Below are 26,196 nucleotides of genomic sequence, written 5' to 3' on the forward strand. Positions count from 1 at the left end.
AGTATGTATGTGTGCATGCGTGTTGTATGCTTGAATATGCATGCGTGTACGTATGCATGCATTTATCCATGTTTGTATGCATCCATATATGTATGCATATATGAATGCATGTGTGCATATATGCGTGTGTGTATGTATGTATGTATACACATGATACAAAAAATCTTTCTACTACAAACTTCTTCTTCAGAAGAAGATAAATTTAGCTCTATGTTGAGGTAGAAATCATCAAACGTGAAGGAAAAAGACCATCAAAGGTGATAATACAAGTGATGTGGGACACCCTAACTGTCCCAAAAGCTGCGATAAGAGTGTGCGTGCGTGCGTGCGTGTGTGTGTGTGTGTGTGTGTGTGTGTGTGTGTGTGTGTGTGTGTGTGTGTGTGTGTGTGTGTTTACCTAGTTGTATCTTACGGGAAGGGGAGCTGCGCTCGTGGTGTCCCGTCTTTGTATCTCGCAGTATCTAGTTTGCCCTTAAATTCATGTTTGATGTTTGCACATTGTTTGTCCAATTTGTTCCAGACATTCGCCACTCTGTGTGGAAAGCTGTTCTTTTTCAGCTCCCTTCTATAACTGTACTTTTTGAGTTTCTTTTCATGTTCCCTTGTATTTCTCTTATTCCAATTTAGTAATTCTTCTCTATCAAATACTTCCATGCCTCTCATGACTTTATAGATGGTCAATAGGTCACCTCTTTCTATTCTTTGTTCCCGAGTCGATAATTTCAGCTTTGACAATCTCTCCTCATATAACAGTTTTGAAAACGGTGGGGCCATCTTTGTAATTGCTCTTTGGATTCTTTCAATTTTCTTTATGTTTTTTTTTTTTCTAGTATTCGGTGTCCATAGTGTCGCTGCGTACTCTAGTCTTGGCATTATCAGTGTGACTAGTATTTTCTTCACCATTTCTTCGTCCAAGTAGGTAAAGGCCACCTTTATTGTAGGTTTCTCCGACAATTTTATTTATCTGTTTATCAGGAGTCATGTTTTTTGTGATCATTAATCCCATGTCTTTTTCGGAACCCATTTTTTTTTACTTCCTTTGTACCAATTTTATATTGACCTGATATTCTTTTTTGACTTTTTTCAAATTCTATTACGCTACATTTCTTTAGGTTGAAATCCACTTTCCACTTCTGACTCCATTACTTAACCCTGTTCAGATCTCTCTGTATCGACTCACAGTCCGTTTCAGTACTTATTTTCCTCAGCAGTTTTGAGTCATCTACAAAGAAGTTCATATAATATTCTACACCCTCATTTATGTGATTTACATAAATAGCAAACATTATCGGACACCACTAATCACTTCTTTTCAAGTAGAACTCTTATCTCTGAGCACTATTCTCATTTTTCTTCTATGCAAGAAAACCTCTATTCATTTCAATAGTTTTCCTTGTATCCCTCATATGGTTTCTGTTTTTAAAATAGTTTTTTGTGTGGTATTGTATCAAAAGCTTTTTGTAAATCTAGGAAAGCACAATCAGCCCATCCCCTCTCTTGTATTATATCTGTTAGTTTTGAATAGAAATAGATCAAATTTGTGGCGCATGACTTTCCCTTCCTAAATCCGAATTGTCTTGGGTTTAGTATATTGTTCTCCTCCAGATGTTTTGTCCATCTATTTTTGATAAGTTTTTCACAAATTTTGGCTACTGTACTTGTAAGGGAGACCGGTCTGTAATTTGTTGGGTCTTCCTTGTTTCCCCTTTTATATATTGGTACGATATTTGCATTTTTCCAGTCTTCCAGTATTTTTCCTTCTTTGAGTGAGCAGCTTATTACCTTATATAATTTGCTATTAGTTCCTCTTTACATTAATTTAATACCCAGTTTGCAATTCCATCCGGGCCGTGTGACTTCCTGACATCAAGGTTTATCATTTGGTCCATTATTTCATTTCTTGTTACAATTATTTCTCCCATTGGAGGGGGGGGGGGCTCACTTCACTCCTTTCATCCCAATGGTTTATGTTTTCTCTAGTGAACACAGACTTGAAGTGTTTGTTCATGACTTCAGCCATTTCTATATCTTTTGTGTATTCTATATTTCCTTGGCGTAATTTCCTGTATGTTTTTAGTATTAGTATTTTTTAGTATTAGTATTTTAGTATTAGTATTAGTAGTTTTTTAGTATTTCCTGTATGTTTTTTTTTTTTTTTTTAGTATTTCCTGTATATTTTTTAGTTTACTGTTCACATATCTATAGAATAATTTTGGTTAGTCCTTACAGTTTTCTATTATGTCTTTTTCAGTTTCTTTTTTCCTCCCTGCGTACTTTTACAAATTCATTCCTTAAATTGATATATATTTGCCAAATTTTAAGATTTTTTTCCATCTTTTCCCGATTTTATTTCTTCTATCTTTCGCCTCACTACACCTTCTATTAAACCAGCACTTAATATACCCCTTTTCCTTGGTACATATTCATCCACTCCTTCATTATAGATTTCCTTCAAAATCATCCATTTCTCTTTCACTTGTGTCTCTTTCTTGTAAAAATTTTCCCAACTCGCTTTTTGGAAGAAATTTCTAAGTTTCCCAAAGTCCATTTTCTTATACATCAGTCTTTCTTTTCTGTATTTCTCATTTCTCTCCATATATATTCCTCTTTTAGTTCAAATTCAAGTAGTATGTGGTCACTCTTCCCAATTGGTGTCTTGTATTCAATTCTATCCACAATTTTAGGCTCTGACGTAAATATCAAATCTAGTCTCGACGGTTCTTCATTACTTCTATATCTGATATTTTCTTTTACTCATTGTGTCATTATATGTTCTATAGTCATGTCAATCAATATATTTCCCCAAAGGTCCTTTCCACCTTTCACTGTCATCTCTTCCCAACATATTTCTTTGCAGTTAAAATCTCCCATAAGTACTCTGTTTCCTCCATCCTTTAGCACCTCAATTAATAAATACCTTGTATCTTCTAACAATTTAGAACCCGTTTTTGCGGAGCGCATAAATCACCACAAAATTTATACTTTTCATGTCACTATCTTTAACTCTCATAATGATCATTTCCACACTGTTTCTCCCTCTGTAACCTTCGTCACATTTAATTTTTTTTCTTAGTGAAAAAACATGACTCCTCCACCCTGTTTTCCCCCTCTATTTTTCATCCAGTGATTATATAATCCTTGGCCAACACTATTTGGTGGTGATAGACCACTTAATTTCGTCTCCATAATTTCCATTATATCTGGTTTTTCTTCCGACAGATAACCACTTAGTTTGTTTAATCCTGAGGTCAAACCGTCTATGTTAGTATAAGCCACTTTTGATTTTTTCCTTCTCTATCTCGTTCTCTGTTCCTTTCGTTTCTTTATCTTGAATATACCATTTCCTCAGCCTCATGTCTAGTACTCTCCAATAGAACGTTTTCTTTTTGGTCTCCGTTTTTTTTTTTTTCTCTCGTTTTTTCCCCCCTTTGGCTTCACTTCTTAGTGTCTTTTTTCTTTTTTCTCATCGTACATATATATTTTTTATCAATATAGTTTTATAGTTTTCACTATTTGGTAAATTTCCTGTTTTTGCTGATACTTCTTCTGCTACCATTTTTGACCATAACTTGATCTTTAGAGGTTGATGCTTTTCTTTTGAGTATTGCCCCATCTATGCACTTCTATTTCCTTTTCTATTTATTGTTCTTCGTCTTGTACTGTTTTCATAATTGTTCTTCCTATTTCCTTTTCTAATTTTTCTCTCAAGTACCTAACTAGGTTATGTTTTTCCTTTATACCACTTTTTTATCCACTGTATCTTTAACCCATTTTTCTTTCTCTTTGATTACTTAAATAACTGTGTCTTTGGTATTCTTCTGCATTTGTTGTTAAATAATTTCTTTGAAAGCTATCTTTTGGCTTTCATGGTCCTTTTTCAATTCTTTTCTGATTTTCAGTAAGTCTTCCTCTACTATATTTCCAAGAACCTTCTCGGTCACCGCCTTAATTTGCTCATTCACCTCTATTTTTAATGCCTCACCATTGGTGGTACTTTTGTTTTTCATCCTTTCGTTTTCACTTTTTACTTTGATTGATCATTTTTTCAATTCACTTATCTCGTTATTTATTTCTGCATTTTCTTTCTTTAAGTCTCTCACTTCTTTGTTGACTTCGATGTACTCATTCTTTAGGTGCATGATTTTTTCTTTAAATCCATAATCTCTTGATTCCATGAAATCTTCCTAGATCTCATCTCCTTTTCTATGTCTATAATTCTACAAAATGCTAGAGAACGAGAGAGAATAAACAAAGCACAAGGGGTACCTGACACTTCAAACCTCGCCCAGAAGTAATATTAGTCTCCTGAAAGTCTTTGGTCATAACTGGGTAATGAAATAAATAACATTTACGTGTTGGCTGGAGGCAAAAATGGTACTTTTTGTTAAGTTAAAAAATGGTGACCTTGATCTTGACTCAATACTCATAAAATTAATTAAATGTGGTCATATAGTGACATATATTGACCATTTTCCATCTTGAAAGTTCTACATCAACTGACCAAACTATCTTACCATGATATTCCTAACAAAGACACAAGCAATAGAATTCGGTAAAAATCAAGGCTTCACTTCCGGTTTCTGTCTGAACGAAAATGAATAAAACTCCACCTAACGTAATCTCGGCTCTTGAAGCAATCCCCTTTTTTCTACCTACGGCCCCATTTGCGTTTGACTGACCTGCAGTTACATTCCACCGGGGCAAAAGGCTACTTTTCCAGCCTTCCAAACGGCCCCCTTTCATTATCTGGCACAAGTCCATCACATCGCAACAGTCCCATTACCAGTCATCACGCTCCGACTCCGCCCACTGCTCCGCCCAATTGCCAGTCTCCCCTGGGCGGATCATCGCGTATGTAAGGACTTAAATCTGCATCGCGCCCCAGGGGATCATAAAAGTTGAACTCAAGGATCTGCTTCGCCCTTGCACGTCCTCAAGAATCCTTTCCGGTGTGCATCTTCCTCTCTTCCATACAGGAAGGTACTCTTTCCTTTCATTCTGGATGTGCAAAAGCTATTTCATTCAACTCCGTGGTACTCCCCCTTACGACGCCGCGCCTCTGTGTGAGACATTTCTGGAAAATGTGGGCAGGGACTTGGTCGAATAAGACTCACATTGACAGAAGATCAAAGGTGATTTGCACTGTCGTGTCTCTAACTCCCCCATACACGCGTCTACGTAATATTTTGGATTAAGGTATCGTCGTTGCAGCAATGAGGTGGACAAGGAATTTATATGTGGTGTAGGAATAGCTAGCCTTCAGCCTCATGTTACTATTGTGTAGATTAAGTCCATGTCTCGCCTGTACTACAGGCATTTGTATCCTCATGAAAGCACATTTTGGCCCTGCCGAACCATGTATCTGTGAGGCTGTGTCCCTCGCTTCTTTTGGGTATGTCGACAGCGTCGACTGTGTATATAAACAGCCTGGTTTTGTAACCAGAGCCCAGTCTCCCTCTGTACTTGTAACCAAGCGCCCACGCGGTCAACTTTACGGTCATATTTCCTCGGAGCCTGACCGCCCGACACAGCCTAGGCCGACACTAGTACTAACCACAATAAGGCCAATAAACCGACTTAGGCATCATTCACTTGCTATTCGACACCACAGTCCAAGTCACGTTCACAAAATGTCACATTGGTGAACCCGGAGTGACGCTTCATTCATTCCCTCGGCATCATAGTCCAAGTAACGTTCACGTAATGTTACAGCACTGCAAATGCACCCTTCGCGCGAACAATTGTGCCAATACCGTTACCACAAGACGAATTGTGAAGGAACTAATTTATCGGGAAATTCACTTTCGTACGTTTGAAGCTGCGTACGACCAGTGTCATCACCCCCAGCTGCGCTTCTTTTCTTCTTATCCTTCTTCTTCTTATTATTATTTGCCCACTCAGATTCTTCTTCTTCTTCTTTTTCTTCATCCACTCAGACTTTACCTTCTCGTCCAGCTCATCCCGCTGAACCTATGACATGCAGCTGGTGAGATGTCACCCGTGGCACCCGCTGACTCGCACAATCGCGGTCTCAAGTCTACTGCCTGTGATGGATACAGCTGCATTCAAAAGTTTGGCCAAAGTGTTACGCTTTCCTAATCCACTCATGAATGGTAACCATAAAAAAGCAGAAACCTGCTATTCGGCAATATATACGGTACACACACACACACACACACACACACACACACACACACACACACACACACACACACATATAATTATATATTATATATATATAATATATATACACATACGCACACATACACACACATACACACACACATACACACAGACATATATATATATATATATATATATATATATATATAAAATATATATATATATACATATACATATATATATTTATATATATATATATACATATACATATATGTATATATATGTATATATATATATATATATGTTCGTATATATATATATATATATATGTTTATATATATATATATGTATATATATATATGTTTGTATATATATATATATATATGTTTATACGTTTATATATATATATATATATGTTTATATATATATATATATATATATACATATATATATATACTCAGACACACACACACACTCTCGATGGGGTAATGGTAGAATTCCTGGCCACCACTACGGCGGTCCGGGTTCGAATCCCGCTAAGGACTGGAATCATTTCAGTATCGCTGCGCTACGAGTCGTTACTCCAATTCTCGTGGGCGGGGAGTTGGAGCGTGTGTGAGTGTAAGGTCACAGCAACACCCACGGACCAGTCATATATGAACTCTGAGCTCTCTTCCGGGAGGGAAATAGCTGTCGATCACGATTCCAACACGCGATCCAAGACCATGGTGAATGATACACACACACACACACACACACACACACACACACACACACACACACACACACACATATATATATATATATATATATATGTATATATATATGTGTATATGTATATATAAATATATATGTGTATATGTATATATAAATATATATATATATATATAACATGCAGCCAATACCCGTCAAGGGTATTGGCTGCATGTTATTGTGGCAAAGTGGCATGCAGTTGATATTTTAGGGTCTATATGGGGCACCTCTACGGACCAGAGTCACACATCATTTTGGCTGTGATAGAGGAAAATTCTGTTCATAGAGAAATGATGACACTTTTATACTACGACTGTCCCTCCGTTATGCTGTCCCCCAACCCCTTGTTACTGTCCTGTACAATTTCTCTGAATATTCATTTCCTTTTTCGCCTACCTTCCCTGTGATGGGGGAAAAGAATACTGCCACCAAGTTATTCCACTTGGATCGTAAGAGGCGAGAAGAAAGTGACGGGGATTGGGACTAGGCATCCTTCTCCTTGTAGCCCCACAGAGGACGTTCCTAAAAAAAAAAAAAAAAAAAGCAAAGGCGCCCTGGGGTTTGGGTCTTTTAATGTGCGTGGATGTGGTACAGATGAGACGAGTCCGGTGCTCTTTCAAATAATTGCTTTTCAGCTGTTTAATGCGAATGGATTGCAAGGTGTACGTCGGTAATTTAGGCAATAATGCTGCCAAACACGAGCTAGAATCAGCTTTTTCAAAATATGGACCCCTAGTAAATGTGTGGGTAGCACGAAATCCTCCTGGGTTTGCCTTTGTAGCATTTGAAGACCCAAGAGATGCAGAAGATGCAGTGAGAGCTGCAGAAGATGCAGTGAGAGCTTTGGATGGCACTCGACTGTGTGGAGTGCGCGTGCGAGTGATGTCAACAGGAAGGTCTCGAAGAGAACGGTTCCGCACTCCTCCAAGAAGAGGTGAGGGGGGGGGGGGAGACGTTCAAGATCTCGCAGCCCACGCAGATTCCGCTCCCGGTCACGTTCACCAAAGAGTTCAAGGTCGCGATCCCCCCGATATGATGACTACCGGCGCCGCAGTGAGATTCCAGAGTGCAGAAGACGTTCTCGTTCCAGGTCCTAAGTTGCAGGTATTAATGGTTTGAAGCTACATCATAAGAGTCTCCAAGGTTATTGTTCTACATATGTGTGAGATAGGTAGTATATTTGTGAGAAGAAAGATGGATGTGTTGGCTTTGAGTGAAATTAGGCTGAAAGGGAAGGGCGAGTGTAAGTTTGGGAGGGTAAGTGGGAGGTTATCAGGAGTGAAGAGAGGGCGAGGGAGGGAAGGGGTGGCTATACTAGTAAGTGAAGAGATAGGTAAACGTGTAGTGGAGTGGAAGGAGGTTTCCTCAAGGATAATGTGGATGAAGGTGAAATTGGGAAAGGAGATGTGGGTCTTTGTAAGTGCATATGGGCCTGGCAGTGAGAAGAGCGTAGAAGAAAGGGAGGCTTTATGGATAGATAAAATGAGTGTATAGAGGATTTAGGGAGAAATATCAATGTAATAGTACTGGGAGACCTTAATGCTAGAGTAGGAAATGATCCAACTGATGGAGTGGTTGGGAAATGTGGAAAGAATCGTAGTGGAGAGTTATTGGTGGAAATGTGTCTAGAGAGTTGATGATAGCAAATACAGTGTTTCGGAAGAAAGTCAAGCATAAGTACACATAGGAGAAGGTGGTGGAGGGAAGGGTGGTAGATAGAGCGTTAATGGACTATGTAGTGGTAAATAGGATTATGATAGGAAGAGTTAAGGATGTACATGTGCTAAGGGGAGAGGGTGGGGGAATAGCAGATCATTTTTTGGTGGAAGGTAAGTTGAGAGTGGAGGATAGATGGAGGAAGAGGAAAGGGATAAAAGGTAGGGAGGTGCTTAGAGTGAACTCTTTAAATGAAAAGGAAAAGGAGAAGGAGTACAAGAAGAAGCTGAAGGAGGAGTGGGAGGGAGTGAAGGATAGAGTAGAGCTAGGTGTGGAGGAGGAATGGGGATGGTTCAAGGAGGGAGTCACAAAGTGTGCAAAGATGGTGTGTGGAACAAGAAGGACAGGAGGAAATAGAAGGAAGGGTAGTGAATGGTGGGATGAGGAAACAAAGAAGGTTGTAGAAGAGAAGAAGCGAGCTTTCATAGATTGGTTACAAAATAGGACGAGGGAGTCATATGAGAGGTACAAAGAAAAGAGAAGTAAAGCAAAAGGTAAAGGAGGCAAAGAGGAAAGCAGGTGTAAAATGGGGTAAGAGTATGACAGAAATTTTTGAAAGTAATAAAAAGATGTTTTGCAAAGAAATTAAGAGAGGAAGAGGAGGCGAATCAAATAGAGAGGAAAAGGTAAAAGGTGCAGATGGAAAGATGATAATGGAAGAGAAGGCAGTAAGGGGAAGATGGGCAGAATATTTTAAGGGAGTTGCTAAATGTGAAGGAGGATAGGGAGGGAAAGATAGCTGCAGTGGGAAATGCTAAGAAAATGACCGTGATGAGTGAGGAGAATGGAGGAGAAATAAGGAAGGATGAAGTGAAGGTAGTTGTTAAGATGATGAGAGTAGGTAAGGCACCTGGTCTGGATGGATGCCATGCAGAATGTCTAAAAAAAGGAGGTACAGTGATGGTGGACTGGCTGTTGAGGCTATTTAATGTTTGTTGGAGAGAGGGTAGAGTGCCTGAGGACTGGAGGAGTGCCTGTATAGTTCCACTTTACATGGGAAAAGGGGACAAGTGTGAATGTAGTAGTTTCAGAGGGATTAGCTTGTTAAGTGTAGTTGGGAAGGCTTATGGGAGAATCTTGATTGAGAAGATTAGGAGAGGAACAGAGGGAGTAATTGGTGAGGAACAGTGTGGATTTAGGACGGGCAGAGGTTGTGTAGATCAGATTTTTGTGGTGAGACAGATATGTGAGAAAGCTATAGGAAAGGGGAAGGATGTTTTTTGGGCCTTTATGGACCTGGAAAAGGCTTACGACAGGGTAGACAGAAAGGCACTGTGGGAGGTTTTGCGGATATGCGGGATAGGAGGAAAGCTTCTAGGAGCTGTCAAGAGTTTTTATGAGAGTAGTAAAGCTTGTGTCAGGATTAGAAATGGAGAGAGTGAGTGGTTCGAGGTAAAGGTGGGACTTCGTCAAGGATGCGTTATGTCGCCCTGGCTGTTCAACTTATACATGGATGGGGTAGTGCGAGAGGTAAATGCAAGGGTGGTGGGTCAGGGATTGGAGATGGTTAAAGAAAATGGAGAAAAGTGGGAGGTGAGCCAGCTGTTGTTTGCGGACGACACTGTGCTTGTAGCATGATCGGAGGAGGGATTGAGGAAGTTGGTGACAGAGTTTGGGAGAGTGTGTGATAGAAGAAAGCTGAAGATAAATGTGGGTAAAAGTAAGGTGATGAGATGTACAAGGGGTGAAAGTGGTAGTAGTCTGGAAGTGAGCATTAAGGGAGAGCGACTAGAGGAAGTGGATAGCTTTAGATACTTGGGTGCAAATGTGGCAGGAAAAGGTGGAGTGAAGGTGAAGGTAGAATGTAGATTGAGAGAAACGAGTAAATGCCTTGGTGGATTAAAAAGTGCAATGAGGAATAGACATTTGGGAATGGATGCTAAGAGGAGACTATATGAAGGAGTGATTGTGCCAACAACACTGTATGGGGCAGAAACATGGAACATAAGAGAGGAAGAGAGAAGGAGTTTGAATGTGTCTGAGATGAGGTGTCTGAGAAGTATGATGGAGGTTACTAGGCTGGCTAGGGTGAGAAATGAGGAGGTGAGGAGGAGAACAGGGGTGGAAAGGGGGTTGGGAGATAGGATTGATGAAAGAGTATTAGGATGGTTTGGATACATGGAAAGAATGAGTGAAGAAAGACTAGTAAAAGAGGTATGGAAGGCAGATGTGGAGGGAGTGAACATGAAGGGACGTCCTAGGATGAGGTGGATGGATGGGGTGAAGGGGGCTTTGGGGGAGTGGGGAATGTCTGTTGAGGAAGGACGGGAGAGGACAGAAGATAGGGGTGAATGGAGAATGGTTGTATATGGATGATGTTGTGATGCATGAGGTGGAATGGGCGGGGGAATGGGGGGCGAGGTAGTATGTGTGAGCAAATTTTGACGCAGCCCGAAGGAATTTCTCTCCGTTTTTTCCTTTATGCATGGGTGGACGGAGAGGGGGGGTCGCCGATTTAATGAAGCGGCCTTGCTGTGGATGTGCTGTGTCTTGCGACACTGCTTCTGACCCAGGGCAGTGGACAAGGTGCAGGGATGACCTGTCATCCGGGAGGTGCAAAGATGAGAGGGAGGGTGGAGGGTAGTGGAGTGTATTCAGGGATGGAATGGGTGGGAGTGATTTTATGCCTTTTCCTTTTTGGCTACCTCCCTTGTAAGGGGGAAAAAGCCTTGGTATATGTATGTGTATATATATATATATATATATATATATATGTATATATATATACATATATATATATATACATGTATATATATATATATATATATATATATATATATATATATATATATATATATATATATGCAAAGTAGACAACTTGAAAAAAGAAACTAACAAAGCAGAACGCTTTCCAATGTCACATCTTCAGTTCAAAAAGTACTAACAATTGTTGCTTACAATTTTCCTTTTTTCAGGTTTATATTGACGTTCTTGACCATGGCTACAAGAGGACGCAGGAATTCACCAGATTCATTATGTTATGTGTGTGGTTTCTATGTTGAACCTAAGTATGTATCACATAAAAGGTGCGAAGTACTGGGTTGTTTATAGACTGTACTTTGGAATGAGTATGGGTGACCAAGAAAAACCAGGGGCCCCTCATGTGATATGTGGAAATTGTCGATCAAATTTATATGCACGCCTGAGAGGTGCACAAAAAGGAATGTCATTTGTTGTGCCGAGAGTTTAGCGAGAGCCAAATTATCATCACGATGATTGCTACTTTTGCATGATCGACATATCAAAGTACCGAAAAACTAAGGGAAGAAAATCTCTTCCATATCCCAGCATTTTATCCTCTATTGCACCTGTGCCACATGATGATACCTTACTGGTTCCACCACTACAAGAAAATGTAAGTAAATCTTATCAAATTGTGAACTCTATTCTTTGTAACATAATCAATATTGAATACTTTCAAACATATTTTTTTTATTGCAATGCGATTACACATACAATTCATATTTATGTTCCAGTTGATGAATGCATTTTTTTTTTCATTTTTTCAGGTAGAGGATATAATGGTGGTCTCATCAGGAGAGTGGGAAGGTTGTGACAATGAAGAAATGGATGAAAATTTTTAGCCAAGACCGAGTACCCGCCCATATTTTCCAAATCAAAGTGAACTGGACGAGCTCATCAGGGACTTGGTCCTCACTAAATCAGAAGCTGAGCTTTTGGCATCCAGACTGAGTGAATGCAATCTGTTGGGGGAGGACTGTAGATCAACAGTATACAAGAAGAGCCATGAGGAATTGGAAGTATACTTGGATATTAGTAAGGATCTCTGCTTCTGCGAAGATATTAATGGCTTATTTACAACTATTGGAATTGATCATAACCCTGAACAATGGCGACTGTTCATAGTTCTACAAAAAGCCTCAAGGCTGTTTTACTACATAGTGGGAATCAGTATCCATTCCTACCTATAGCAAACAATGTAAAATGGCTCCTCGAGAAGGTAAACTATGATGAGTTTAAATGGGATGTTTGTGGTAATTTTAAAATGCTCGCCTTCTTACTTGGATTGCAGGGTGGGTATACCAAGTATCGTATGTTTTCTTTGCTTATGGGACAGTCGGGCTGATAATGAACAATACCAATGTTATTAGACAGCCTCTTGAAGAGCCTGCCAAAGTGTTGCTACCCCTAATTCATATAAAACTCGATTTGGTCAGTTTGTGAAAGCATTAGGTCATGGTGGAAAAGCATTTCAAGAGATTCGCCTACTCTTTCCAAAACTATCAGGGTCAAAATTAAGGGTGGTATTTACTAGTCCGCAAGTAAAGAAAATGTTGAAGTCAATGGAACTTGAGAAAGCAATGAGTGATGTTGAAAGAGAGGCGTGGTGTGCATTTCGAGGTATAGTTAATGGATTCCTTGGTAATAATAAAGACCCAAACTACAATCAGCTCGTAGCAAAACTTTTGGAAAGTTTAGGATGTAGAATGTCATTAGGATGTAGAATGTCATTAAAGGTGTACTTTTTACATTCACATTTGGATTTTTTCGTGAAAACTTGGGAGAAATGAGTGAAGAGCATGGTGAGAGGTTCCATCAGGACATTGGTACGATGAAGAAAAGATACCAAGGAAGATGGGACACTGCTATGTTGGGAAACTATACATGGTCACTGGTGCGTAAGGATCAAGGAGCTCACAGTAGGAAATCACGCTCGTCAGTGCATTTCTAGTGGGCTCTTACAACCGCATCACATGCTTTTATTTCTCATTAGATTAAAAAGGGAATACAAGGACAAAATATCAGGAGGTGAGGAGGAGAACGGGGGTGGAAAGGGAGTTGGGAGATAGGGTGGATGAAAGAGTATTAGGATGGTTTGGACACATGGAAAGAATGAGTGAAGAAAGACTAGTAAAAGAGGTGTGAAAGGCAAATGTGGAAGGCGTGAACATGAAGGGGCGACTTAGGACGAGATGGATGGATGGGGTAAAAGGGGCTTTGGGGAAGAGGGGAATGTCTGTTGAGGAAGGACGGGAGAGGACAGAAGATAGGGGTGAATGGAGAATGGTTGTATATGGATGATGTTGTGATCCATGAGGTGGAATGGGTGGGGGATGGGGGATGAGGGAGTATATGTGAGAAATATTTGACGCAGTCCGAAGGGATTTCTCCACATCTTCTCCTTTTCTACATGAGGGGAAGGAGAGGAGGGGTCGCCGATTTAATGAAGCGGCCTTGTTGTGGATGTGCTGTGTCTTGCGACACTGCTTCTGACCCAGGGCAGTGGACAGGATGCAGGGATGACCCGTCATCCAGGAGGTGCCAAGATAAGAGGGAAGGAAGAGGGTGGAGGGGAGTGTAGTGTGATGGGGATGGAATGGGTGGGAGAGGTTTTGTGCATTTGTTTTTTGGCTACCTTGTAAGTGGGAAAGCCTTTGGTATTTGTGTGTATGTAGACAATGTGAATATGCTAAATATAGTGTACTATAGTACTTTAGTATGGTCTGTTTTGTATAAAAATCCTCAAATATCTTTTGAAATATCGATGCTATGCAATGTGCAATGGTATTTTTAAAATCAGGAGGAAAAAAATAGAAACACTAAAGACATTTAAAGAAACAAAACTAGTGTTACCCGTGTAGTATTGATAATGAGGAAACAATTTATTGGAGTAAAAAAATCCGCAAGGAAAATCTATTTCATTCCGTATCTGCTTGACCGTAAGGGCAGCTTCAGTTACCAAAGATATGGACAAATTGCTTGGCGTCAGTCAGAACAAAAGGAAATGTAAGTGGCAGTTGGGCAGGGGTTGATACATAAAGATTATCACCTTTTCTGCAACACGGTTGATTGTCACGAAGGGGAATAGAATCTTCTGAAAAATCTACAAGAAAAAATGAAAAACACCACGGACGAGCTTGAAAAAATCTACAGTCCTCAGAAAGCCATTTTCGCCGAACCATTTAACTAACAGTTTAGAATAACACTTTTTTTTTTTAATAACTCATTTATTGGAGTAAAAATAAGTTGCCAAGTAGTTTTTATTTCACCACTGACATAATAGTTCTAATTCTAGTGATAATCAATATCACATTTCACCGTTGTTTAAGACTCCTCAGAATTCTTTGCGAACACACAGACAAATGAACACACATTCACGTTTGGTGTATATTGTATGTACATATATATATATATATATATATATATATATATATATATATATATATATATATATATATTTTTTTGTGTGTGTGTGTGTGTGTGTGTGTGTGTGTGTGTGTGTGTATGTATATATATATATATATATATATATATATATATACATATATATATATATATATATATATATATATATATATATATATAGTGTGTGGGACGATATCATGCGAGTTCAGGATGTTATGATGACGCTTTCACATTTTTTCTTGTGGCTGGCGCCAGAGGATCTTGCTCTGCTCAGGTGAGGACCCCTATGGTACTTCCAAGTTCCCTCTGCTCTGCACCGGGCGCATTACGGAGCAAATAATGAAACTGCTGCATTGCCTTGCAAGTCGTGCTCCAATGGGATCGAGGCAAGAACTTAACCTTAGCTGATTAAAGTCGTCTGACTTTAGTCAGAATAAAATACCTGAAGTTCAACACGGGGAGAAATTGGTTAATTCGCTGAACACGATATTCCTATTGTATGTTCATTGTAGCTGCCGCCAAATGATTCCATTCAGTTGAGATGGTGCTATACAGGAAAACATTCACACTCTAACACGTCTTTCTTTACGCACTCAACCTACCCATCGCTGTGGGATAAACACCATGGCTGAACAGATCCTCCTCATCCTTCTCCAGTTGCTAGTAAACTCACAGTGAGACCACCGACTCATCCCCACCATTTAAGGGCAACCACAAGTGCTTCCGCTTCCACGCGCTCACCCCACTTTAGTTATCTCCCCCCGTGAGCAGGGCAATGACTCCGTCGCTACAATGACGCACTTCACACATTTTATTCTGGCTAACGCTGGGTCGTGAGAAGAACCACAACTGAATAAAACCATCTGAAGTTTGCCTCAAGATCAGCTCCATTGGGCCACTAGAGTGATGTACACGACAATAGACCGTGTTCACAGATCTTTCAACCGATGAAGTAATGGCTTACCTCAACGGTTCTTTGTAGTCCATGAACCCCTGCATGGAGGGACGGAGGGAGGGGGTGGGGGTAACAGAATATCATAAGGTGGGGGAGGGAGCATATAACGGAAATTTCCTTTTGTGTTGAAATGGTTGTCAGAGACTAAGGAACAACGATGCATAAGTGTGGGTATACGTGAGAAAACGAAACCTTATGACTTACCTTATAGTGGTCAAGAGCGTCGAGGGCTCTATTGTAGCCGTCGGCATTGTAGACGCACAGGGCAGACAGCAGCTCGAATACTTGCTTCTTGATGGTCACATTCGTTGTGTCCAAGGCTGCAACAAGAGGGAAAGGAAGAAACGCGTGAATCATCCTGAAGGAAAAGTGGCAAACCACGGGAGAGTCCCGGGTGCTACAACGAGGAGTTCCCTAGTGTGAGAACCTTTAACTTTTTCTTTCCCTTATTTTAATCTAAATCACAAAAGAAACAATAACATCACACCATTAGATAATAATGTCAGAGTTAACTACAGTAAGTTTGGCATCACTTTCTTGGTACGGAAAATAGTTCCAAGTTAATAGAGGTCACGCGATGGTAGCGCGTACCCCAACGACCCAGCAAGAACTGACTGCTGCGGCTCGGTCGCTCTTCGGGGCGTGAGAAATTAATAAGACAGCAAGTGCTGACTCTTCGGATTGACTGACACCAGGTCGTCCGATCCTGGTCAGTTAAATCATCTCTTCTATACTAGGTGGTATTTTCCGTAGTCTTTTTTTTTTCCAGGCTATGTTATTTAACTCCGCCGTGACCCCTTCCAAGAAAGCAAAGGGGTTGTGTACTGTCTCGAAGAGTGACAACTTTTTATTATTTTTCTTTTTTATAATTACTGCCGTTATTACCTATTTTTTATCTGGACCTGGCTGCCGACATACTACCATATTCCTTTACGTGATATCCCCTTAGCTGGAAATGAATTCCAGCAAATCTCAATTAAATCTCCCCGTTTTACGTAAGTCGTACTCCCGTTAAAGAAATCATACTAACCACCACCACCCTCTAGTCCTTTGACTTGGGGAGTCGAATCATTTATTTTACCCGGTCTCCCGCCAGGCGATTTGATTCACTTGAGGGAGATCTACTTCAATCACAGGGTTGATTGACTGTGGGTGGGAAGGTCCTTATAAGATGAGCAAAATCCTTTGGCATCATCATCATCATCATCATCATCATCATCATCATCATCATCATCATCATCATTAGTTGGGGCATACGCCAGGGACCGCGCTGCTTTACTCACATGCCGGCGCAATTTACCAAGGTCTCTCTGAACAAGCTCCCATGCAGCCACCCTTCATTCCTTCCTTCCCACTCCTCCAAACAACTCTCAACAGGTTCGATCAACTTGCCCCAGCAGCCATGAATTCTTCTGTGGGCGTCCCTCCCCTTCTTCGTCTCCTCCATCGAGGCTTTTCTCTTGTGGAGACAACCCTATGAGTAGGGTCAACAGCAGAGGAAATAAAAAATGTCGCCTACAGAATTAGCAGGGTTAATTCATTGAGACAGTATTAAGTTTTTGACTGTAAAAGGGGGTCATCCTTGAATTAAAACATGTCGCCTGGTGGCAGTCAGACGAAACACTATAGAGATTAGAGATTGAGAAGACTCTTCATCTCTTCGTGAGAGCACCATTTTGAGTTGGTAGAGCCATCGAGGGTATAAAAGAGATATTCGTGTGACAACATCGCCATGTATCGTTGACAGAGTTTGCATTCAATGGGCAGATTACATGGGCGTGGTTTGGGTGTTAGCTACTTCGTGGTCGTGCTCGGAGTCAGGGAAAGTCAACGGGATTGAGGCTAGTTAACTGAGTTCCTGGTAGTTCCTGGGGTGCAGGACAAATGCGGTCTTCATACATTTTGTTTTCGCGACAGAAATTGTAATCAGCTTCGTAGGAGTAACAACAGATGTAGAATTAATTGGAACAGCAACAAATAGAAGATGGAAAAACAGTAAACGGAAGAAAAATGGTAAAATAATGAAAAAGGAAAGGATAATGCAGTGGAAAGAGAAGAACAAGAAGGAGAGGGAGGAGGACAAGTAGAAGAGGAGTAAGAAGAAGATGAAGAAGAAGAAGAAGAAGTACTAATAGAGAGAAAAAAGAGAAGAATAAAAAGAAGAAAAAGAAGATGAAGAGGGAGAAAAAGAAAATGAAGAATAAGAAAAATAAGAACAAGAAAAGGAAGATGAACAAGAAAAAGAAAAAAGAACAACAACAAAAAATGAAAAAGAAGCGAAAGAGGAAGAAAAAGAAAAAGGAAAAAATAGAAAAAATACGAAAATGAAGAATAAGAAAAATTAGAAGAAATTAATAATAATAAGTAGATCAACAAAAGAAGAGGAAAAAATGAAGAGTAAAAACAAGAAAAAAGAAAAAGATGATGAAGAAAAGGTGTACGAAGAAAAATGAGAAAAAGTAGAAGAAGAAGGCCAAGAAGAAGAAGGGGGAGAAGGAGAAGGAGAAGAAAAGAAGATTGTTATCCTCATTTTCATTACCACAAATAGAGGCGGGCAAGCAGGCAGGCAGGCATACCGGCACGCCGCAGACTTCAGCATACAAGAGGCACTCCCATGGCATCCAGACACGCCAAATCTTCCCAACACATTCCCTCCTCAGAATACGCAAACCTACTCCCCCATTTACAGATGAAAACACCACATCACAGATCTCCATGGCCAACTCCAAGGTCTATACCTCCATACCACACACGATACCATCTGACTCCCTTGAATCACAAGTGGTGCACAATAATTTGATGTTGACCACTTGGTGGCAGCTGCGGCTCCCATGGCGGTGGCGGAGCCTTTCTCTTACGGGCGGGTACATTGCCGCTGATTTACGTGGTTGCGGCCTGCGGCACGCTCAAGGTCGAAGGGTGTGAACCAGATCGAGGGGGTTGGGGGGAGGTGTTCGAACTAGATGCAATCCAATAGATAGTTTTCACTCTGGTCAGTGCTCGTCAGCTGCACGATGGTGTAGAACTGCTATCAGACGCACCAGCTACGATTATACAATGCTGTATTACGATTATACAGTATTATATAGTATTACGGTTATACAGTAGCTACAATTATTATCTCTACTGCTCTTACTACTCCTCATACTAGCACGCAAATATATATATATATATATATATATATATATATATATATATATATATAATATGTGTGCATATATATGTATGTGTATACGAGTATATATAACTACAGGCCTATAAGCTTGACTTCAATCGTAGGAACAATTATGGAAACTATCATCAGAGATGCTATCGAACATCATTTAGAAAGTAACTGTTTGATAAATGATAGCCAGCATGGATTCAGACGGAAACGTTCTTGCATGACACTCGAATTCTACAACACAGTCATTTCGAATTATGACAAAAGAAACAATATAGATTTAATATATCTAGACTTTGCCTAAGCTTTTGATACCGTCCCCTACGAAAGGCTATTTACTAAATTAGCTTCACATGGAGTAAGTGGTAGCCTATTAAGTTGGACTAGAAATGGGTTGAATGATCGTAAACAGAGTTGTTTTAAATGGCAAAACTTCTAGATGGAAAAATGTTACAAGTGGAGTTCCTCAGGGTTTCGTTCTTGGGCCACTTCTATTCATAGTATATATAAATGATATAGACCACGGACTGAAATCTATTGTCTCCAGATTTGCTGATGATACAAAACTGTGCGGAATGGCAAATGATCACTTAAATCAATTAGATATTCAAGAAGATTTAGATAAATTACAGCAATGGTCTGAAAAGCGCCTAATGAAACTTAACACAAGTAAATGTAAGGTTATGCACATAGGTAAAAATAACAGTAAGTACGATTACAAATTATTTGAAAATTCGTTAACAAAAGTAGATCGTGAAAAGGATCTAGGCGTAATTATTAGTAATGATCTCAAATCATCTAAGCAGTTTATTTCAGCCTCTGAGAAAGCAAATAAGATTCTAGGACTGACTGCGCCATATTTTGACTTCAAAAGTCCATCTCTTATTACCAAGTTATATAAATCGTTAGTTCGTCCACATTTGGAATATGCTGTTTGCGTATGATCACCGAATCTCATTAAAGACATTGACAGATTGGAAAAAGTACAACGGCGAGCCACAAAACTGATTCCGAATATAAAAAAATAAATCATGCGAAAATCGACTAAAACATATGAATCTGTTTTCCCTAAAAAAGCGTAGACTTAGAGGTGACTTGATACACAGGTCTTTAAGATTATAAAGGGAATTGACAACATCAAAAGTGACAAAATTTTCACACAAGAAATAATGGTCTCAAATTGTCAGGAAATAGATTTAATTTGGAAGTGGATAAAAACAACTTTGCCAACCGTGTAGGTAATGAATGGAATAAACTTCCTGCAGAGGCAGTGCAATGTAGTTCAGTTCGAAGCTTTAAGATTCGCTTTGATAAACACCTAAGCAAGATGCTGTAATGAGTGCCATCTATCTTATATTATTTGTTTATTTGTTTGTTATTATTTGTCTGTTTATTATTATTTGCTTAATTTTCATTTATTATTAGTTATCTGTCAAGCTATTATTATATACTATTTACCTGTTTGTTTATTATTTAACTCTACCTATGCATTTATTTTATTCATTATTATTTATATTATTATATATTCTTTTATTTATCATTACTATAATTTTTTTTCATCCGACCTAGTTATGGACCAAAAGGTCTCCTTTCGGCATGCTCCGCCTTTGTAACCATTACCGCAACTATACCGCTACTACTACTAATATTATGACTTATTCTACCTGCAACACTACTCCTGCTCGTTTTTGGCACTACCTCTACTACTTCTGTTACTACAATTACTGTTGTTATTATTGCTGTTGTTGAAACTAATACAACTAATGTCATACCTAATTCTCCGACTACCACTCCTTTCACCATCGTCACTCTCCGTTACCAAAACCAATACCAATACCACATTCACTGTCCCACTTCGTCTCCACCACCACCATCACCACTAACACTACCATTACCACCACTACCAATAGCTCTGCCATGATGGTGCGCTCCTCAGATTTTATTCTGGCCAACGCTTACAGATTTTTTTTTTTTCAGATTGAGGAACATGGCGCCGCAGCGAGGAATTCAGATTGTCCCTACTGATGCCGGGATAGTTTTGTTCTGGCTAAAAACAAGCGATTCATTTCAAGTGCACAAAGGCCTCCGTCCTTTTAAAGGACTGGAAAATCTGGACGGACCCTCTCTGGCTAGACCAGAGGCTTAATCAACAATGTTGTTCAGACCACAGACCAGTCCATCAAATTGCAGCTTCAGAAGTCCCAACACATCGTACTACAGTTATTAAAAACCAGTTACCATTAAATTTTTCCAATTAAGTGCCTAGTTTGATTATTTTGTTTTGGCTAACGCCAGACAACTTAGATAAAAAAGTTACAAATTTGTTTCAACTAATTCTTTCCTGCTAAGTGAGTAGTTTAACGATTATATTCCTTCTAGCGTCACACAATCTTATTCAGCTTCAAAGAAATGCTTCGTACTGACGGAATTGAACAAGTTACCCTCTCCCCGTCCCCATTTCACCCTCCCCTCTCCTCCTCCTGCAGATACGTCTCAGGAAACTCGAAAATAAACCGATTAGTCACCGCTGCCCAAGGTCGCCTATCTTATCGAAATCTCGCCCCCGCTTCGACCGCCTCCCCCTCCCCACTTCTGGTGTCGAGAACCCAAAGTACTCAGTAGCGATGACGCCACTGACGCAGTTTCACCACCACCAGATACCCACGTCCATCAACACCATTAGACACCCAAGTCCTGTAGCACCACTACTACCTTCCCCACCACCACCTCCTCCTCCACCATTACCATCTGTACCACATCCACCACCACCACCACCACCACCACCACCACCACCACCACCACCACTACCACACGACATACCAGCATCCAAAGAGTCTGCTGACCTACTGAGAACCTTCTTGCTTACTTTCGCTTTTACAGTCACGTGACCCGGGAACACCTGGAGCTGAAACGACCCCTGATAGGTCAGCGAAAGCCCTCAGATCCTGCTGTCCCACTTGGGAAAGTTTGAGACGACGGTAACTCCAAGTCAGATTACCCTAATTAAGGGCTACCAGAGAAACAACATATGTATTACGTCACCACGCTACGTCATGTCGTGGCTGACATTTTAGTATCATGGCGTCACCGTCACACACCACGCCACGTTAGTTTACCTTTGTCTACGTCCCTAAAGCATTGAACCTAACTAAACTGTTCTTAACATATCTCAGATTCCCACATGTGCCATGATTTATCGTCATCCGTCGTCTCACCAATGCACTCCTAGATGCGACCTTCAGAGCCTTCTGGACATCAGGCAACAACACTCGGGAACGAACGAATCATCATAAGGTGAGGCGATTATTCTTTGCCTCCGTCCACACCAGATGGCCCTTTTCATCTATCTGCGTGGCTTTCCCTCAGTAAGGAATGGGATGCCACCTATCCTGATTGCCCATTTCCATTGCTCTTACTCATTTCTATGGCATGCCCTCCCTCGACAGCAAAGGGATAATGATGATCACGAGGAAATTAGAATAACTCGTAAATCTGCCTCGAAGACCGCCCTTTTCCGAGGAGGCGCTGAGCTACGTCCAAGGCCGTCACCTTTGCCTTAGATATCCAAACTCTCAGGGTTAGCAGAAGTCACCGGGAGTTGCGGGACTCGAACGCGGGTCCGAATCGTTCTACGAAGCTCGGTCTACACCAACTCGCCATTCAGCACACGCGCCCTGCAGCCGAAGCCGTGTTCGCACACACACACACATACACACACACACACACACACACACACACACACACACACACACACACACACACACACACACACACACACACACACACACACACACACACACACACACACACACACACACACACGCACACACACACGCACACACACACACACACACACACACACACACACACGAATGCACACACACACGAGATTGGACCTCGGAATCTCAGACTGCGGGCCTTTCAATCGGAGCTCCTCAATTTCATTCCGTCACGGGGTAACTCGCAGGACTTCGGGAGGGCACTCGATATACAAAGAACCTCTGTACGAGTAGTCTAAAGTGAAAGCCTCGGCTGAATGAAATCACACTGGAGACCTCTCTGTATACCTATTCAAGTCCAATAATGACACTTTTCAAATATTCTATTCTGGTTAGTGCCGGGCGACCTTTATTCGGGACAAAATAGGATTTCGATATCTGCCCTTCTCCCCCCTCTTCTACCCTCAGCTGAATAAAACCGTTTGATGTCAGCGAACACAAAACCCATTGAACAGTTTGGCGCAATATACCTCTTCTGTTTTAGGGAGGAATGGATGTCTTTGCGAGGAGGAGAGATCCCTGGAATGAAAAGGGTCTCGAGTGACCTCGACCCCCGGTCCACACCCAAGGATGCCATCCTTCTTCCTCACAACCCCTCGGATACATAAAATCGCCTGGCGCTCGCCAAAACAAACATCATCCATACAGGGGGCAACAGCAACAAAATGGTTAACCTTTTGGCGTCTATTGTATATTCAGCTCATGTTTTTATTTCTGGTTACCACCAAACAATTCTATTCAGCTGTGAGGAAACCCTTTCCCAGGCATTCCAAGACAACCCCACTTCGATTAGCCCTTTGGTGCCAATGTATGTGTCTTGCGCCTCAGGTATACTATTCTAGCTGACAACAGAGGATTTCATTCAGCACAGAGGGAACCCTGGGTACATACGGGTTACTTGCGCAGACCGGGAAGGTTGGTCCCACTAACAGATGAATGCTCAGACGATTTTATTCAACTGAAGGGACATTCTAGAAGCAAATCGTCTCGATTAAATCTTTGCTCCTAGTGTGGTCGTGTGTATATTTGTGTGTTGGGGCTCGACTAAATCTACTTATCGTCGAAAGTACCTTCGTTTTACTCATGTAACCTGGCTACTGCTAGACAATTCCATTCAGCTGGGAAAACCTCCCTCCCAGTTTACTCCCTCTCGAAGGGTTAAACAAGCGTGACTTTTGAAAGTGGTGGTGAGCCGTGATGTCGAGTGAGACAGGACCTCTAATGGGGGCGTCAAGAGGGAGCAGTGACGTCAGGGGGGGGGGCGGAGAGGAGGGGGGATGCCACGAAGCTGTGCCGCCCTGGCAGACGACGGGTGGTCAAGCACATCCGGCCATAACAAGATGAAAGGTACATCCGGCTACCGCGACATCAAAGGCACAAAGACGTGGGGCCAAGTGGAGGGCCAGCTGGTGGCTGGTGCTGAGTGCCGAGAGCCAAGTGCTCAGTGCCTGAATTCCCCCACCCCACCCCACCCCCGCACCCGGAGGCGTTCTCCTCTTCTATACAATTCGAATCAGATCATGAGGACGAGAGGAGAGGGGAAGGGAGGGAAGTATGTTCACCACCTTCATTAGCTCACTTCGTTACACCTTTCGCAGTAAATGACTCACGATAGGTGCCATCCTATGTAATTCATTTCAGGGTGTCACCAGACAATAGAAATTAACCAAAAATACCCCCATTATTACCCAATGAATTGGATTATAATTAATTATATCAGTGATAACATTGATCAAGATAACAACATAATAAATACAATGATGATAAAAAAAACCCACTATCAACACTTACCATTTTTTTCTATCATTATTAAGGATAATATTAATAATAGTAACAATAATAATAATAATAACATTAATGATAATGATGACAATACTAATAATAGTAACAGTAACAATAATATTGATAATAATAATAATGATGATAATAACGATAATAATAATAATAATAATAACAATAATAATAATAATAATAATAATAATAATAATAATATAACAATAATAATAATAATGATAATGATAAAATTAATTATGATAATAATAATAATAATAATAATAATAATAATAATAATAATAATAATAATAATAATAATAATAATAATAATAAAAATCATAAAATCATACCATTAATAATAAGTATGGCTGTGACCTGAACTACTTCGGTGAGGCAGGAAGGGACCTACACAAGCGGACACACCAGCACAAAATAACCTGAGAGTCCACCGAACACCCAACACATTGGTGGTTCATGCGCAGCAATATGGACACTTACCCAACTGGGACAGAATAGAAATATTACAGAGAGGATTAGATAAGAAGAAGCGAAAAATAGTCGAGGCAGCTTTCATAACATTCCAGCCCTGCTGTAACCATCGGTATGGTTTTATCAAACTGTCCAAAATGTCCGGCTGGATGGTCCTAAGGAAGTTGAAGGGGGCGAGAGAGAGGAATGTGGTAGGTTAGGAAAGGAACGCGATATGATGCGAGTTATAAATTGTTGATTTTCTGTCCATGTATGTACACTCTGAAGAAGTTCTGTTAAGAGCGAAAGGTCAATGATTAAAACTCAAACGATTCTCGGTGTTTATCTTACCATCATATATATATATATATATGTATATATATATATATATATATATATATATATATATATATATATATTTGTTTGTGTGTGTGTGTGTGTGTGTGTGTGTGTGTGTGTGTGTGTGTGTGTGTGTGTGTGTGTGTGTGTGTGTGTGTGTGTGTGTAGAGACATTGGGACATCTGAATATCGAGTTTATTCCTGACCGGTTTCGCTTACAATAGCTTCTTCAGAGGAGTGTCTGAATATCGAGTTTATTCCCGACCGGTTTCGCTTACAATAGCTTCTTCTGAAGAAGGTATTGTAAGCGAAACCGGTCAGGAATAAACTCGATATTCAGATAAAACCCGTGTTTCCCCTCCACCTTTCCCATATATATATATATATATATATATATATATATATATATATATATATATACATATATACATATATACATTCATATATACATTCATATATACATATATATATACATATATATATACATATATATATATATACATATATATATATATATATATTATGTACATAGCGTGTGTGTGTTCTATGTCATTCATACTGAGTACAAAAGAAAACTTAGGATCAGTACATGAAATATATTTCACGAAAGACGTCACCTTGTGTATCTGTTGCCGCTAACCCTCATCTTTCGTCCCCACCGACTATGCGTGTGTTGCAGCCGCCAATTCCCTGACCTATCTCTGCCAGGAGATTGCGACTGCAACCTCCATCTTCCTCTATCCTTAACATCCGGGTTCTAATCTCTACGCACGCTATCCTCTGCTCTCTCCTGACGTTTCCCAATCAATGTGTGTGTGTGCGTGTGTGTGTGTGTGTGTGTGTGTGTGTGTGTGTGTGTGTGTGTGTGTGTGTGTGTGTGTGTGTGTGTGTGTGTGTGTGTGTGTGTGTGCAAGTATGTGCATGCGCGCATGTGTACAAGTATGTGCGTGTGCACATTTGAACAAATATGAGCCCGCGTG

At 40.4% G+C, this 26,196-nt stretch overlaps 1 protein-coding gene and 1 pseudogene across 2 annotated transcripts in view; one reads left to right on the forward strand and one right to left on the reverse strand.

Moving 5' to 3' along the window:
• LOC143038108 (uncharacterized) overlaps positions 1-26,196 on the reverse strand; it is a 562,954-nt gene that overhangs the window by 109,927 nt on the left and 426,831 nt on the right. For both annotated transcript variants that reach the window (XM_076207096.1, XM_076207095.1), the window contains exon 6: positions 15,899-16,014. In XM_076207096.1, the coding sequence (XP_076063211.1) occupies positions 15,899-16,014 (116 nt within the window). The remainder of the gene's footprint in view (positions 1-15,898; positions 16,015-26,196) is intronic.
• Positions 7,481-8,281, forward strand: LOC143038109 (RNA-binding protein 1-like; annotated as a pseudogene).

Source organism: Oratosquilla oratoria, chromosome 23 (genome assembly GCF_046742065.1).
Source record: "Oratosquilla oratoria isolate Oo_2021 chromosome 23, ASM4674206v1, whole genome shotgun sequence".
Classification (NCBI taxonomy): domain Eukaryota; kingdom Metazoa; phylum Arthropoda; class Malacostraca; order Stomatopoda; family Squillidae; genus Oratosquilla; species Oratosquilla oratoria.